The 15,315-nt window shown below is 61.0% G+C and overlaps 1 protein-coding gene and 1 long non-coding RNA gene across 3 annotated transcripts; one reads left to right on the top strand and one right to left on the bottom strand.

The window, feature by feature from the left end:
• Positions 1-2,613: 2,613 nt before the first annotated feature.
• Positions 2,614-15,274, top strand: OPN1LW (opsin 1 (cone pigments), long-wave-sensitive (color blindness, protan); the record flags this gene model as incomplete). The annotated part of the gene is given in 5 exon segments (NM_205440.2): positions 2,614-2,916; positions 4,645-4,813; positions 7,675-7,840; positions 12,038-12,277; positions 14,940-15,274. Coding segments are annotated over 5 exon segments (992 nt in total), but the record flags the coding sequence as incomplete, so codon positions are not given.
• LOC112531259 lies at positions 4,201-8,124 on the bottom strand. Of its 2 annotated transcripts, none has more exons than XR_003072981.3 (2): positions 7,666-8,124; positions 4,201-4,798 (listed from the first exon to the last, which is right to left on the bottom strand). It is a non-coding gene; the product is annotated as an uncharacterized LOC112531259 (long non-coding RNA). The 2 variants fall into 2 exon arrangements; XR_003072980.3 differs by having other exon boundaries at positions 4,201-4,774.
• Positions 15,275-15,315: the final 41 nt, after the last annotated feature.

Here is a 15,315-nt window from a genome sequence, read left to right as displayed (position 1 = left end):
TCCCCCCATTCCAGGACCATTTGAGGGCCCCAACTCCCCCATTACCCCCCATTCTCACCCCATTCTCACCCCATAACCCCCCATTCTCACCCCACCGCCCCCCATTCTCACCCCATACCCCCCATCTCCCCCCCCAGGACCATTTGAGGGCCCCAACTACCCCATCTCCCCCATTCTCACCCCATAACCCCCCATTCTCACCCCATCTCCCCCCATACCCCCCATCTCCCCCCCCAGGTCTGTTTAAGGGCCCCAACTCCCCCACCGCCCCCCATTCTCACCCCATATCCCCCCATTCTCACCCCATCACCCCCCATTCTCCCCCCCATACCCCCCATCTCCCCCCCAGGTCCATTTGAGGGCCCCAACTCCCCCACGGCCCCCCATTCTCACCCCATACCCCCCCATCTCCCCCCCCAGGACCATTTGAGGGCCCCAACTACCCCATCACCCCCCATTCTCACCCCATTCTCACCCCATAACCCCCCATTCTCACCCATATCCCCCCATTCTCACCCCATACCCCCCCATCTCCCCCCCCAGGACCATTTGAGGGCCCCAACTACCCCATCACCCCCCATTCTCACCCCATTCTCACCCCATAACCCCCCATTCTCACCCCATATCCCCCATTCTCACCCCATACCCCCCCATCTCCCCCCCCAGGACCATTTGAGGGCCCCAACTACCCCATCACCCCCCATTCTCACCCCATTCTCACCCCATAACCCCCCATTCTCACCCCATATCCCCCCATTCTCACCCCATACCCCCCATCTCCCCCCCCAGGTCCGTTTGAGGGCCCCAACTCCCCCACCGCCCCCCATTCTCACCCCATATCCCCCCATACCCCCCATCTCCCCCCATTCCAGGTCCATTTGAGGGCCCCAACTACCCCATCACCCCCCATTCTCACCCCATACCCCCCCATTCTCACCCCATACCCCCCCATTCTCACCCCATACCCCCCCATCTCCCCCCCAGGACCATTTGAGGGCCCCAACTCCCCCACCGCCCCCCATTCTCACCCCATTCTCACCCCATACCCCCCATTCTCACCCCATCTCCCCCCATACTCCCCCATCTCCCCCCCAGGACCATTTGAGGGCCCCAACTCCCCCATCACCCCCCATTCTCACCCCATATCCCCCCATTCTCACCCCATAACCCCCCCATTCTCACCCCATAATCCCCCATTCTCACCCCATCACCCCCCATTCTCACCCCATACCCCCCATTCTCACCCCATAACCCCCCATTCTCACCCCATACCCCCCATCTCCCCCCATTCCAGGACCATTTGAGGGCCCCAACTCCCCCATCACCCCCCATTCTCACCCCATCTCACCCCATACCCCCCATCTCCCCCCATTCCAGGTCCGTTTGAGGGCCCCAACTACCACATCGCCCCCCATTCTCACCCCATACCCCCCCATTCTCACCCCATAACCCCCATTCTCACCCCATACCCCCCATTCTCACCCCATCTCCCCCCATACCCCCCATCTCCCCCCATTCCAGGTCCGTTTGAGGGCCCCAACTACCACATCGCCCCCCATTCTCACCCCATACCCCCCCATTCTCACCCCATACCCCCCATCTCCCCCCATTCCAGGTCCATTTGAGGGCCCCAACTCCCCCATTACCCCCCATTCTCACCCCATTCTCACCCCATAACCCCCCATTCTCACCCCATATCCCCCCATTCTCACCCCATACCCCCCATCTCCCCCCATTCCAGGTCCGTTTGAGGGCCCCAACTACCACATCGCCCCCCATTCTCACCCCATACCCCCCATTCTCACCCCATACCCCCCCATTCTCACCCCATAACCCCCCATTCTCACCCCATAACCCCCCATTCTCACCCCATACCCCCCATCTCCCCCCCCAGGACCATTTGAGGGCCCCAACTACCCCATCACCCCCCATTCTCACCCCATTCTCACCCCATAACCCCCCATTCTCACCCCATATCCCCCCATTCTCACCCCATACCCCCCATCTCCCCCCCCAGGACCATTTGAGGGCCCCAACTACCCCACCGCCCCCCATTCTCACCCCATTCTCACCCCATAACCCCCATTCTCACCCCATACCCCCCATCTCCCCCCATTCCAGGTCCGTTTGAGGGCCCCAACTCCCCCACCGCCCCCCCTTCTCACCCAATAACCCCCCATTCTCACCCCATACCCCCCCATTCTCACCCCATAACCCCCCATTCTCACCCCATACCCCCCATCTCCCCCCATTCCAGGACCATTTGAGGGCCCCAACTCCCCCATTACCCCCCATTCTCACCCCATTCTCACCCCATAACCCCCCATTCTCACCCCATCACCCCCCATTCTCACCTCATACCCCCCATCTCCCCCCATTCCAGGTCCATTTGAGGGCCCCAACTCCCCCACCGCCCCCCATTCTCACCCCATATCCCCCCATTCTCACCCCATACCCCCCATTCTCACCCCATCTCCCCCCATACCCCCCATCTCCCCCCATTCCAGGTCCGTTTGAGGGCCCCAACTACCACATCGCCCCCCATTCTCACCCCATAACCCCCATTCTCACCCCATAACCCCCCATTCTCCCCCCATAACCCCCCATCTCCCCCCCCAGGACCATTTGAGGGCCCCAACTACCACATAGCGCCGCGCTGGGTGTACAACCTGACGTCGCTGTGGATGATCTTCGTGGTGGCGGCGTCGGTGTTCACCAACGGGTTGGTGCTCGTGGCCACCTGGAAGTTCAAGAAGCTGCGCCACCCCCTCAACTGGATCCTGGTGAACCTCGCCGTGGCCGACCTGGGCGAGACCGTCATCGCCTCCACCATCAGCGTCATCAACCAGATCTCGGGGTACTTCATCCTCGGGCACCCCATGTGCGTCGTCGAGGGATACACCGTGTCTGCATGCGGTCAGTGCGGGCGGGGGGCACTTGTGGGGCTGGGGTGGGGTGAGTGGAGGGATACACCGTGTCTGCATGCGGTCAGTGCGGGCGGGGGGCACTTGTGGGGCTGGGATGGGGTGAGTGGAGGGATACACCGTGTCTGCATGCGGTCAGTGCGGGCGGGGGGCACTTGTGGGGCTGGGGTGGGGGGGGGGGCAGTTATGGGGCTGGGATACACTGTGTCTGCATGCGGTGAGTGCAGGCGGGGGGGCAGTTATGGGGCTGGGGTGGGGGAGGGATACACCGTGTCTGCATGCGGTCAGTGCGGGCGGGGGGGCACTTGTGGGGCTGGGATGGGGGCTGGGGGGGCAGTTATGGGGCTGGGATACACCGTGTCTGCATGCGGTGAGTGCAGGCGGGGGGGCAGTTATGGGGCAGGGATGGGGGGGGGGCAGTTATGGGGCTGGGGTGGGGGAGGGATACACCGTGTCTGCATGCGGTCAGTGCGGGCGGGGGGGCACTTGTGGGGCTGGGGGGGCAGTTATGGGGCTGGGGTGGGGGGATGGGGTCGTGGAGGGATACACCGTGTCTGCCTGTGGTGAGTGCGGACGGGGGGGGCACTTGTGGGGCTGGGGGGGGGCAGTTATGGGGATGGGGGAGGGCACTTGTGGGGCTGGGGGGGCAGTTATGGGGCTGGGATGGGGGGATGGGGGCACTTGTGGGGATGGGGGGGGGTGGAGGGCACTTGTGGGGCTGGGGTGGGAGGATGGGGGGCAGTTATGGGGCTGGGGTGGGGGGATGGGGGGCACTTGTGGGGCTGGGAGGGGGCTGTGTGGCTGAATGATGGGATCTGTGGGGCAGAGATGTGTGCTATGGGACCTATGGGGCGGTGCTGATCTATAGGGATGGGATCTGTGGGGCAGTGCTGATGTCTGGGACGGTGCTGATCTATGGGGCAGTGCTGATGGGTGGGTCCGGGATCTAGGGGGCAGTGCCGATCTATGGGGCAGTGATCTATGGGGCGGCACTGATCTCTGCCCCCGCCTGCAGGCATCACGGCGCTGTGGTCTCTTTGTGGGTCGGGGATCTATGGGGCAGTGCCGATCTATGGGTCCGGGATCTATGGGGCAGTGATGTGTGGGGTGGCACTGATGTGTGCGTGTTGTCAGCCACAGGCATCACAGTGCTGTGGTTTCTGTGGGTCGGGGATCTATGGGGCAACGCCAATCTATGGGTCTGGGATGTGTGGGTCTGGGATCTATGGGGCAGTGCTGATGTGCATTGTGTGCCGCAGGCATCACGGTGCTGTGGTCGCTGTGGGTCTGGGATCTATGGGGCAGTGCTGTGTGGGGCAGTGATGTGTGGGGCGGTGCAGGATCTATGGGGCGGTGGTGCTGATGCTCACTGTGTGCCGCAGGCATTATGGTGCTGTGGTCTCTGTGGGTCCGGAATCTATGGGGCGGTGCTGTGTGGGGTGGTGCTGATGCGCATTGCACGTTGCAGGCATTACGGCGCTGTGGTCGCTGTGGGTCGGGGATGTGTGGGGCAGGGATCTATGGGGCGGTGGTGCTGTGCATTGCAGGCATTACGGCGCTGTGGTCGCTGTGGGTCCGGGATGTGTGGGGCAGGGATCTATGGGGCAGTGGTGCTGTGCACTGCAGGCATTACGGCGCTGTGGTCGCTGTGGGTCGGGGATGTGTGGGGCAGGGATCTATGGGGCAGTGCCGATCTATGGGGCGGCGCTGTGCACTGCAGGCATTACGGCGCTGTGGTCGCTGGCGATCATTTCGTGGGAGCGGTGGTTCGTGGTGTGCAAACCGTTCGGGAACATCAAATTCGACGGGAAGTTGGCGGTGGCGGGAATCCTCTTCTCCTGGCTGTGGTCCTGCGCGTGGACCGCGCCGCCCATCTTCGGGTGGAGCCGGTGAGCGCCCCATAGCGCCCCACTGCGCCCCACAGCGCCCCACAGCGCCCCACACAGCCACACACAGCCCCACACAGCCCCACACAGCCACACTGCGCCCCATAGCGCCCCACAGCGCCCCACTGCGCCCCATAGCGCCCCACACAGCCCCACACAGCCACACTGCGCCCCATAGCGCCCCACAGCGCCCCACTGCGCCCCATAGCGCCCCACACAGCCCCACACAGCCACACTGCGCCCCATAGCGCCCCATACAGCCACACTGCTGCCCCATAGTGCCCCATACAGCCACACTGCTGCCCTATAGCGCCCCACAGCGCCCCATTGCGCCCCACACAGCCACACTGCGCCCCATAGCGCCCCACACAGCCCCACACAGCCACACTGCGCCCCATAGCGCCCCACAGCGCCCCACACAGCCACACTGCGCCCCATAGCGCCCCACACAGCCCCACAGCGCCCCACAGCGCCCCACAGCGCCCCACAGCGCCCCACTAGCGCCCCACACAGCCCCACACAGCCACACTGCACCCCATAGCGCCCCACACAGCCATACACAGCCACACACAGCCACACTGCTGCCCCATAGCGCCCCATACAGCCACACTGCGCCCCATAGCGCCCCACAGCGCCCCACACAGCCACACTGTGCCCCATAGCGCCCCACACAGCCCCACACAGCCACACACAGCCACACTGCGCCCCATAGCGCCCCATAGCGCCCCACACAGCCACACTGCGCCCCATAGCGCCCCACACAGCCCCACACAGCCACACTGCGCCCCATAGCGCCCCACACAGCCACACTGCACCCCATAGCGCCCCATAGCGCCCCACACAGCCACACTGCACCCCATAGCGCCCCATAGCGCCCCACACAGCCACACTGCACCCCATAGCTGCCCTATAGAGCCACACTGCGCCCCATAGCGCCCCACACAGCCACACTGCGCCCCATAGCGCCCCATACAGCCACACTGCTGCCCCATAGTGCCCCATACAGCCACACTGCTGCCCTATAGCGCCCCACAGCGCCCCACACAGCCACACTGCGCCCCGTAGCGCCCCACACAGCCACACTGCACCCCATAGCGCCCCATAGCGCCCCACACAGCCACACTGCACCCCATAGCTGCCCTATAGAGCCACACTGCGCCCCATAGCGCCCCATACAGCCACACTGCGCCCCATAGCGCCCCACACAGCCACACTGCACCCCATAGCCCCCCACACAGCCACACACAGCCACACTGCACCCCATAGCGCCCCATACAGCCACACTGCTGCCTCATAGCGCCCCATACAGCCCCACTGCTGCCACACTACGCACCATAGCGCCCCACACAGCCACACTGCGCCCCATAGCGCCCCATACAGCCACACTGCGCCCCATAGCGCCCCATACAGCCACACTGCTGCCCCATAGAGCCCCACTGCTGCCCCACACAGCCACACTGCGCCCCACTGCTGCCCCATACAGCCACACTGCGCCCCATACAGCCACACTTCTGCCCCACTGCACCCCACTGCTGCCCCATAGAGCCCCACTGCTGCCCTATAGAGCCCCACTGCTGCCCCATACAGCCACACTGCTGCCCTATAGCGCCCCATAGAGCCCCACAGCTGCCCTATAGCACCCCATAGCTGCCCCACAGTGCCCCATAACTGCCCCACAGCGCCCCATAACCGCCCCACTGTGTCCCATAGAGCCCCACAGCTGCCCTATAGCGCCCCATAACTGCCCCACAGTGCCCCACAGCGCCCCATATCCGCCCCACAGCTGTCCCACAGCGCCCCATAACTGCCCCACAGCTGTTCCACAGTGCCCCACAGCTGTCCCACAGCACCCCATAACTGCCCCACAGCGCCCCATAGCCGCCCCACAGCACCCCACAGCGCCCCATAACCGCCCCACAGCACCCCACAACCGCCCCACAGCACCCCATAACCGCCCCACAGCACCCCACAACTGCCCCATAGCACCCCATAGCTGCCCTATAGCACCCCACAGCACCCCATAACTGCCCCACAGCGCCCCATAGCCGCCCCACAGCACCCCACAGCGCCCCATAACTGCCCCACAGTGCCCCACAACCGCCCCACAACCGCCCCACAGCACCCCATAACTGCCCCACAGCACTCCATAACCGCCCCACAGTGCCCCATAACTGCCCCACAGCACCCCACAACCGCCCCACAGCGCCCCATAGCCGCCCCACAGCACCCCACAACCGCCCCACAGTGCCCCATAACCGCCCCACAGCGCCCCATAGCCGCCCCACAGCACCTCACAACCGCCCCACAGCGCCCCATAACCGCCCCACAGCGCCCCATAACCGCCCCACAGCACCCCATAACCGCCCCACAGTGCCCCATAACTGCCCCACAGCACCCCACAACCGCCCCACAGTGCCCCATAACCGCCCCACAGCGCCCCATAGCCGCCCCACAGCACCTCACAACCGCCCCACAGCACCTCACAACCGCCCCACAGCGCCCCATAACCGCCCCACAGCGCCCCATAACCGCCCCACAGCACCCCATAACCGCCCCACAGTGCCCCATAACTGCCCCACAGCACCCCACAACCGCCCCACAGTGCCCCATAACCGCCCCACAGCGCCCCATAGCCGCCCCACAGCACCTCACAACCGCCCCACAGCGCCCCATAACCGCCCCACAGCGCCCCATAACCGCCCCACAGCACCCCACAACCGCCCCACAGCACCCCATAACTGCCCCACAGCACTCCATAACCGCCCCACAGCGCCCCATAACTGCCCCACAGCACTCCATAACCGCCCCACAGCACCCCACAACCGCCCCACAGCGCCCCATAGCCGCCCCACAACCTCCGGCAGGTATTGGCCCCACGGCCTGAAGACGTCGTGCGGCCCGGATGTGTTCAGCGGCAGCTCCGACCCGGGGGTGCAGTCCTACATGGTGGTGCTGATGGTCACGTGCTGCTTCTTCCCCCTCGCCATCATCATCCTCTGCTACCTGCAAGTCTGGCTCGCCATCCGCGCCGTGAGTCCGCCCCACAGCGCCCCACAGAACCGCGCTCAGACCCACACATTTGCACTCAGACCCCACAGGATCCCATTGAGTTCAACAGAGGCCCATAGAATCCCATTGAGCCCCGTAGAATCCCATTGAGCCCCATAGAATCTCATTGAGCCCCATAGGATCCCATTGAGCCCCATAGAATCCCACTGAGTTCAACAGAGTCCTACAGAATCCCATTGAGCCCCATAGAATCCCATTGAGCTCAACAGAGCCCCACAGAATCCCACTGAGCCCCATAGAATCCCATTGAGCCCCATAGGATCCCATTGAGCCCCATAGGATCCCATTGAGTTCAACAGAGTCCCATAAAATCCCATTGAGCCCCATAGAATCCCATTGAGCCCCATAGGATCCCATTGAGCCCCATAGGATCCCACTGAGTTCAACAGAGTCCCATAGAATCCCACTGAGCCCCATAGAATTCCACTGAGTTCAACAGAGTCCCACAGAATCCCATTGAGCCCCATAGAATCCCATTGAGCTCAACAGAGCCCCACAGAATCCCATTGAGCCCCATAGAATCCCATTGAGCCCCATAGGATCCCATTGAGCCCCATAGAATCCCATTGAGTTCAACAGAGCCCCATAGAATCCCATTGAGCCCCATAGGATCCCATTGAGTTCAACAGAGTCCCATAAAATCCCATTGAGCCCCATAGAATCCCATTGAGCCCCATAAAATCCCATTGAGTTCACACAATGAGACCCACAGCGCCCCATAGAACCACGTTCAGACCCATAGATTTGCATTGAGACCTCGTAGGATCCCACTGACTTCAACAGAGTCCCATAAAATCCCATTGAGCCCCATAGAATCCCATTGAGTTCACACCGTGAGACCCACAGCGCCCCACAGCTCCGCGCTCAGACCCACACATTTGCATTGAGACCCCACAGGATCCCACTGACTTCAGCAGAGCCCCATAGAATCCCATTGAGCCCCATAGGATCCCATTGAGTTCAAACAATGAGACCCACAGCGCCCCATAGAACCACGTTCAGACCCATAGATTTGCATTGAGACCCTGTAGGATCCCACTGACTTCAACAGAGTCCCACAGAATCCCATTGAGCCCCATAAAATCCCATTGAGCCCCATAGGATCCCATTGAGTTCACACTGTGAGACCCACAGCACCCCATAGAACCGGACTGAGACCCATAGATTTGCACTCAGACCCCATAGGATCCCACTGACTTCAACAGAGTCCCATAGAATCCCATTGAGCCCCATAGAATCCCATTGAGTTCAACAGAGCCCCATAGAATCCCATTGAGCCCCATAGAATCCCATTGAGTTCAACAGAGTCCCATAGAATCCCATTGAGCCCCATAGAATCCCATTGAGTTCAACAGAGCCCCATAGAATCCCATTGAGCCCCATAGAATCCCATTGAGTTCAACAGAGTCCCATAGAATCCCATTGAGCCCCATAGAATCCCACTGAGTTCAACAGAGTCCTACAGAATCCCATTGAGCCCCATAGAATCCCATTGAGCTCAACAGAGCCCCACAGAATCCCACTGAGCCCCATAGAATCCCATTGAGCCCCATAGGATCCCATTGAGCCCCATAGGATCCCATTGAGTTCAACAGAGTCCCATAAAATCCCATTGAGCCCCATAGAATCCCATTGAGCCCCATAGGATCCCATTGAGCCCCATAGGATCCCACTGAGTTCAACAGAGTCCCATAGAATCCCACTGAGCCCCATAGAATTCCACTGAGTTCAACAGAGTCCCACAGAATCCCATTGAGCCCCATAGAATCCCATTGAGCTCAACAGAGCCCCACAGAATCCCATTGAGCCCCATAGAATCCCATTGAGCCCCATAGGATCCCATTGAGCCCCATAGAATCCCATTGAGTTCAACAGAGCCCCATAGAATCCCATTGAGCCCCATAGGATCCCATTGAGTTCAACAGAGTCCCATAAAATCCCATTGAGCCCCATAGAATCCCATTGAGCCCCATAAAATCCCATTGAGTTCACACAATGAGACCCACAGCGCCCCATAGAACCACGTTCAGACCCATAGATTTGCATTGAGACCTCGTAGGATCCCACTGACTTCAACAGAGTCCCATAAAATCCCATTGAGCCCCATAGAATCCCATTGAGTTCACACCGTGAGACCCACAGCGCCCCACAGCTCCGCGCTCAGACCCACACATTTGCATTGAGACCCCACAGGATCCCACTGACTTCAGCAGAGCCCCATAGAATCCCATTGAGCCCCATAGGATCCCATTGAGTTCAAACAATGAGACCCACAGCGCCCCATAGAACCACGTTCAGACCCATAGATTTGCATTGAGACCCTGTAGGATCCCACTGACTTCAACAGAGTCCCACAGAATCCCATTGAGCCCCATAAAATCCCATTGAGCCCCATAGGATCCCATTGAGTTCACACTGTGAGACCCACAGCACCCCATAGAACCGGACTGAGACCCATAGATTTGCACTCAGACCCCATAGGATCCCACTGACTTCAACAGAGTCCCATAGAATCCCATTGAGCCCCATAGAATCCCATTGAGTTCAACAGAGCCCCATAGAATCCCATTGAGCCCCATAGAATCCCATTGAGTTCAACAGAGTCCCATAGAATCCCATTGAGCCCCATAGAATCCCATTGAGTTCAACAGAGCCCCATAGAATCCCATTGAGCCCCATAGAATCCCATTGAGTTCAACAGAGTCCCATAGAATCCCATTGAGCCCCATAGAATCCCACTGAGTTCAACAGAGTCCCATAGAATCCCATTGAGCCCCATAGAATCCCATTGAGTTCAACAGAGCCCCATAGAATCCCATTGAGCCCCATAGAATCCCATTGAGTTCAACAGAGCCCCATAGAATCCCATTGAGCCCCATAGAATCCCATTGAGTTCAACAGAGCCCCACAGAATCCCATTGAGCCCCATAGGATCCCACTGAGCCCCATAGAATTCCATTGAGTTCACACCGTGAGACCCACAGCGCCCCACAGCTCCGCGCTCAGACCCACACATTTGCATTGAGACCCCACAAAATCCCACTGACTTCAGCAGAGCCCCATAGAATCCCATTGAGCCCCATAGAATCCCACTGAGTTCACACAGTGAGACCCACAGCACCGGACTGAGACCCATAGATTTGCACTCAGACCCCGTAGGATCCCATTGACTTCAACAGAGCCCCATAGAATCCCATTCAGCCCCATAGGATCCCATTGAGCCCCATAAAATCCCATTGAGTTCACACAGTGAGACCCACAGCGCCCCATAGAACTGTGCTCAGACCCATAGATTGCACTCAGATCCCGTAGGATCCCATTGAGTTCAACAGAGCCCCACAGAATCCCACTGAGCCCCATAGAATCCCACTGAGTTCAACAGAATCCCATAGAACCCCATTGAGCCCCATAGGATCCCACAGAGCCCCATTGGACCGCAGCCCCTCTCTACCCCTCCCTGACCTCTGCCCCTTTGCCCTCTGACCCCCCACCCACTCAACCCCTGACCTTTACCCCCTGACCTTTAACCCCTGCCCCTTCAACTGACCCCCCTCCCCCTTAACCTCTGCCCCCTAACTGCTAAACCTCTGACCCCCATCCCCGTGCCCCCCTTAACCTCTGACCCCCCACCCCTTAAGCCCAGCCCCTATCCCCCCACCCCCAACCTGACCCCCAACCTGACCTCTGACCCCCCTTACCCCCCACCCTCTGACCTCTGACCCCTTTACCCCCAACCTCTGCCCTCCTTTACCTCCCACCCTCTGACCTCTGACCCCTTTACCCCCACCCTCTGCCCTCCTTTAACCCCCACCCTCTGACCCCTTTACCTCCCACCCTCTGACCTCTGACCCCTTTACCCCCACCCTCTGCCCTCCTTTAACCCCCACCCTCTGACCCCCCTTACCCCCTCCTCTGACCCCCCCTACCCCCAACCTCTGCCCTCCTTTACCCCCCAACCTCTGACCTCTGACCCCTTTACCCCCAACCTCTGACCCCCCTTACCCCCTCCTCTGACCCCCCTTATCCCCACCCTCTGCCCTCCTTTACCCCCCACCCTCTGCCCTCGGACCCCTTTACCCCCCCCTCTGCCCCCCTTACCCCCCCCCCAACCTCTACCCCCCCCCTACCCCCCCTCTGACCCCTCCGTGCCCCCCCCAGGTGGCGGCTCAGCAGAAGGAGTCGGAGTCGACGCAGAAGGCGGAGAAGGAGGTGTCCCGCATGGTGGTGGTGATGATCGTGGCCTACTGCTTCTGCTGGGGGCCCTACACCTTCTTCGCCTGCTTCGCCGCCGCCAACCCCGGCTACGCCTTCCACCCCCTGGCGGCCGCCCTGCCCGCCTACTTCGCCAAGTCGGCCACCATCTACAACCCCATCATCTACGTCTTCATGAACCGACAGGTGGGGATCCGGGGGGTCTCTGTTCCTTTAAGAGTCCCTCTGGGGCTCTCTGTCCCTTTAAGGGTCTCTCTAGGGCTCCCTGTCCCTGTAAGGGAGTGCCTATTGGGCTGTACGGAGGTCTCTGTCCCTTTAAGGGTCCCTCTGGGGCTCTCTGTCCCTGTAAGGGTCCCTCTGGGGCTCTCTATCCCTGTAAGGGAGTGCCTATTGGGCTTTACAGGGCTCTCTGTCCCTTTAAGGGTCTCTCTAGGGCTCCCTGTCCCTGTAAGGGAGTGCCTATTGGGCTGTACGGGGGTCTCTGTCTCTTTAAGGGCCCCTCTGGGGCTCTCTATCCCTGTAAGGGAGTGCCTATTGGGCTTTACGGGGGTCCCTTTAAGGGTCCCTATGGGGGCTCTATGGGTCCCGATGGGACTCCATGGAGTCTCTATGGGTCCCCTTCCACCCCCTGGCGGCCGCCCTGCCCGCCTACCTCGCCAAGTCGGCCACCATCTACAACTCCATCATCTACGTCTTCATGAACCGACAGGTGGGGATCCGGGGGGCTTCGGGGGGGTCTCTGTCCCTTTAAGAGCCACTACGGGGCTCTCTGTCCCTGTAAGAGGGTGCCTATTGGCTTTTACGGGGGTCTCTGTCCCTTTAAGAGTCCCTATAGGGCTCCCTGTCCCTGTAAGGGAGTGCCTATTGGCTTTTACGGGGCTCCCTGTCCCTGTAAGGGTCTCTCTGGGGCTCCCTGTCCCTGTAAGGGAGTGCCTATTGGGCTTTACGGGGGTCTCTGTCCCTGTAAGAGAGTGCCTATTGGGATTTACAGGGGTCTCTGGCCCTTTAAGAGTCCCTCTGGGGCTCTCTGTCCCTGTAAGAGGGTGCCTATTGGCTTTTAAGGGGGACTCTGTCCCTTTAAGGGTCCCTATAGGGCTCCCTGTCCCTGTAAGGGAGTGCCTATTGGGCTTTACAGGGATCTCTGTCCCTGTAAGGGTCCCTCTGGGGCTCTCTATCCCTGTAAGAGAGTGCCTATTGGGATTTACGGGGGTCTCTGGCCCTTTAAGAGTCCCTCTGGGGCTCCCTGTCCCCGTAAGGGAGTGCCTATTGGCTTTTATAGGGGTCTCTGCCCCTTTAAGAGTCCCTCTGGGGCTCTCTGTCCCTGTAAGGGAGTGCCTATTGGGCTTTACAGGGGTCTCTGGCCCTTTAAGAGTCCCTCTGGGGCTCCCTGTCCCTGTAAGAGGGTGCCTATTGGCTTTTACAGGGGTCTCTGTCCCTTTAAGGGTCCCTCTGGGGCTCCCTGTCCCTGTAAGGGAGTGCCTATTGGCTTTTACGGGGGTCTCTGTCCCTTTAAGAGTCCCTCTGGGGCTCCCTGTCCCTGTAAGGGAATGCCTATTGGCTTTTATAGGGGTCTCTGTCCCTTTAAGAGTCCCTCTGGGGCTCTCTGTCCCTGTACGGGAGCGCCTATTGGGCTTTACGGGGGCCTCTGTCCCTTTAAGGGTCCCTCTGGGGCTCCCTGTCCCTGTAAGGGAGTGCCTATTGGGCTTTACAGGGGTCTCTGTCCCTTTAAGGGTCTCTATGGGGGCTCTATGGTGTTCTTAGGGGACTCTATGGGTCCCTATGGGGCTCTATGGGTCACTATGGGTCCCCTTCCACCCCCTGGCGGCCGCCCTGCCCACCTACCTCGCCAAGTCGGCCACCATCTACAACCCCATCCTCTACGTCTTCATGAACCGACAGGTGGGGATCCGGGGGGCTTCGGGGGGTCTCTGTCCCTTTAAGAGTCCCAGTGGGGTCTGGATGTGTCGCTATGGGGCCTCTCGGTGTCCCCATGGGTTCCCTATGGGACTCTATGTGGTCCCTATGGGGCTTTAGGGGGTCTCTGTCCCTTTAAGAGTCCCCATGAGGTTTGGATTTAACCCTTTATGGGACTCTATGCAGTCCCTATGGGGCTTCAGGGGGTCTCTGCCCCTTTAAGGGTCCCTATAGGGGCTCTATGGGGTCCCTATGGGGCCCTCCATTTCTCTATGGGTCCCTAGGGGGCCCTCCATGTCCCTGTGTGTCCCTATGGGGCCCTCCGTGTCTCTCTATGTGTCCCTGTGGGGCCCTCCATGTCTCTGTGGGTCCCTATGGGTTCCTGTGTGTCCCTATGGGGCCCTCCATGTCTCTCTATGGATCCCTATGGGACCCTGTGTGTCCCTATGGGGCCCTCCATGTCCCTCTATGTGTCCCTATGAGGCCCTCCATGTCTCTGTGTGTCCCTATGGGTCCCTGTGTGTCCCTATGGGGCCCTCCATGTCTCTCTATGGGTCCCTATGGGGCCCTCCATGTCTTTGTGTGTCCCTATGGGCCCCTCCATGCCTCCCTATGGGTCTCTGTGTGTCTCTTTGTGTCCCCATGAGATCTCTATGGGTCTCTCTATATGGACCCTATGGGGCTCTCCACGTCTCTCTATGGGTCCCTGTGTGCCTCTTCGTGTCCCTATGAGCCCCCATGAGGTCTCTATGGGTCTCTCTATGGGTCCCGGTGAGGTCGCTATGGGTCCCTCCGTGCCCCTCCGCGTGTCCCCGTGGGCCCGCCGGTAGGCCGCGTTGTCTCCTCGGCCCGTCCCGGGGCGCCGCCGTGGCAGCGCGGTGCGGAGTGGAGCGGAGCGGCGCCGCGCTCACCGGGGCCCGTTTTCCGCCCGCAGTTCCGGAACTGCATCCTGCAGCTCTTCGGCAAAAAGGTGGACGACGGCTCCGAGGTGTCCACGTCGCGCACGGAGGTCTCCTCCGTCTCCAACTCCTCCGTCTCGCCCGCCTAAGGCCTCCCGCCGAGCCCGCTTCCGGTTCCGGCCTCGACACCGCAGCTTCCGGTTCCGGCCTCCGCGCGACAGCTTCCGGTTCCGGCCTCCACACCGCAGCTTCCGGTTCGAGGAGCCCGTCGCTATGGCGACCGCCGCCGCCCCGCGCTCGGTCTCGGTCCCCGCCCCCGCTGTACAGCCCCGCGCCCCTCGTAGCCAATAAAAGGCTTCGTTTCGTCCGTACCAATCGGGTGGCGCCGCCCCGGCACCGCGCGTCGCGATT

The sequence above is a fragment of the Gallus gallus genome, unplaced genomic scaffold (assembly GCF_016699485.2).
Source record: "Gallus gallus isolate bGalGal1 unplaced genomic scaffold, bGalGal1.mat.broiler.GRCg7b scaffold_69, whole genome shotgun sequence".
Lineage (NCBI taxonomy): Eukaryota > Metazoa > Chordata > Aves > Galliformes > Phasianidae > Gallus > Gallus gallus.
Note: the sequence above shows the minus strand (reverse complement) of the source record. Positions and strands in the feature narration are given on the sequence as shown.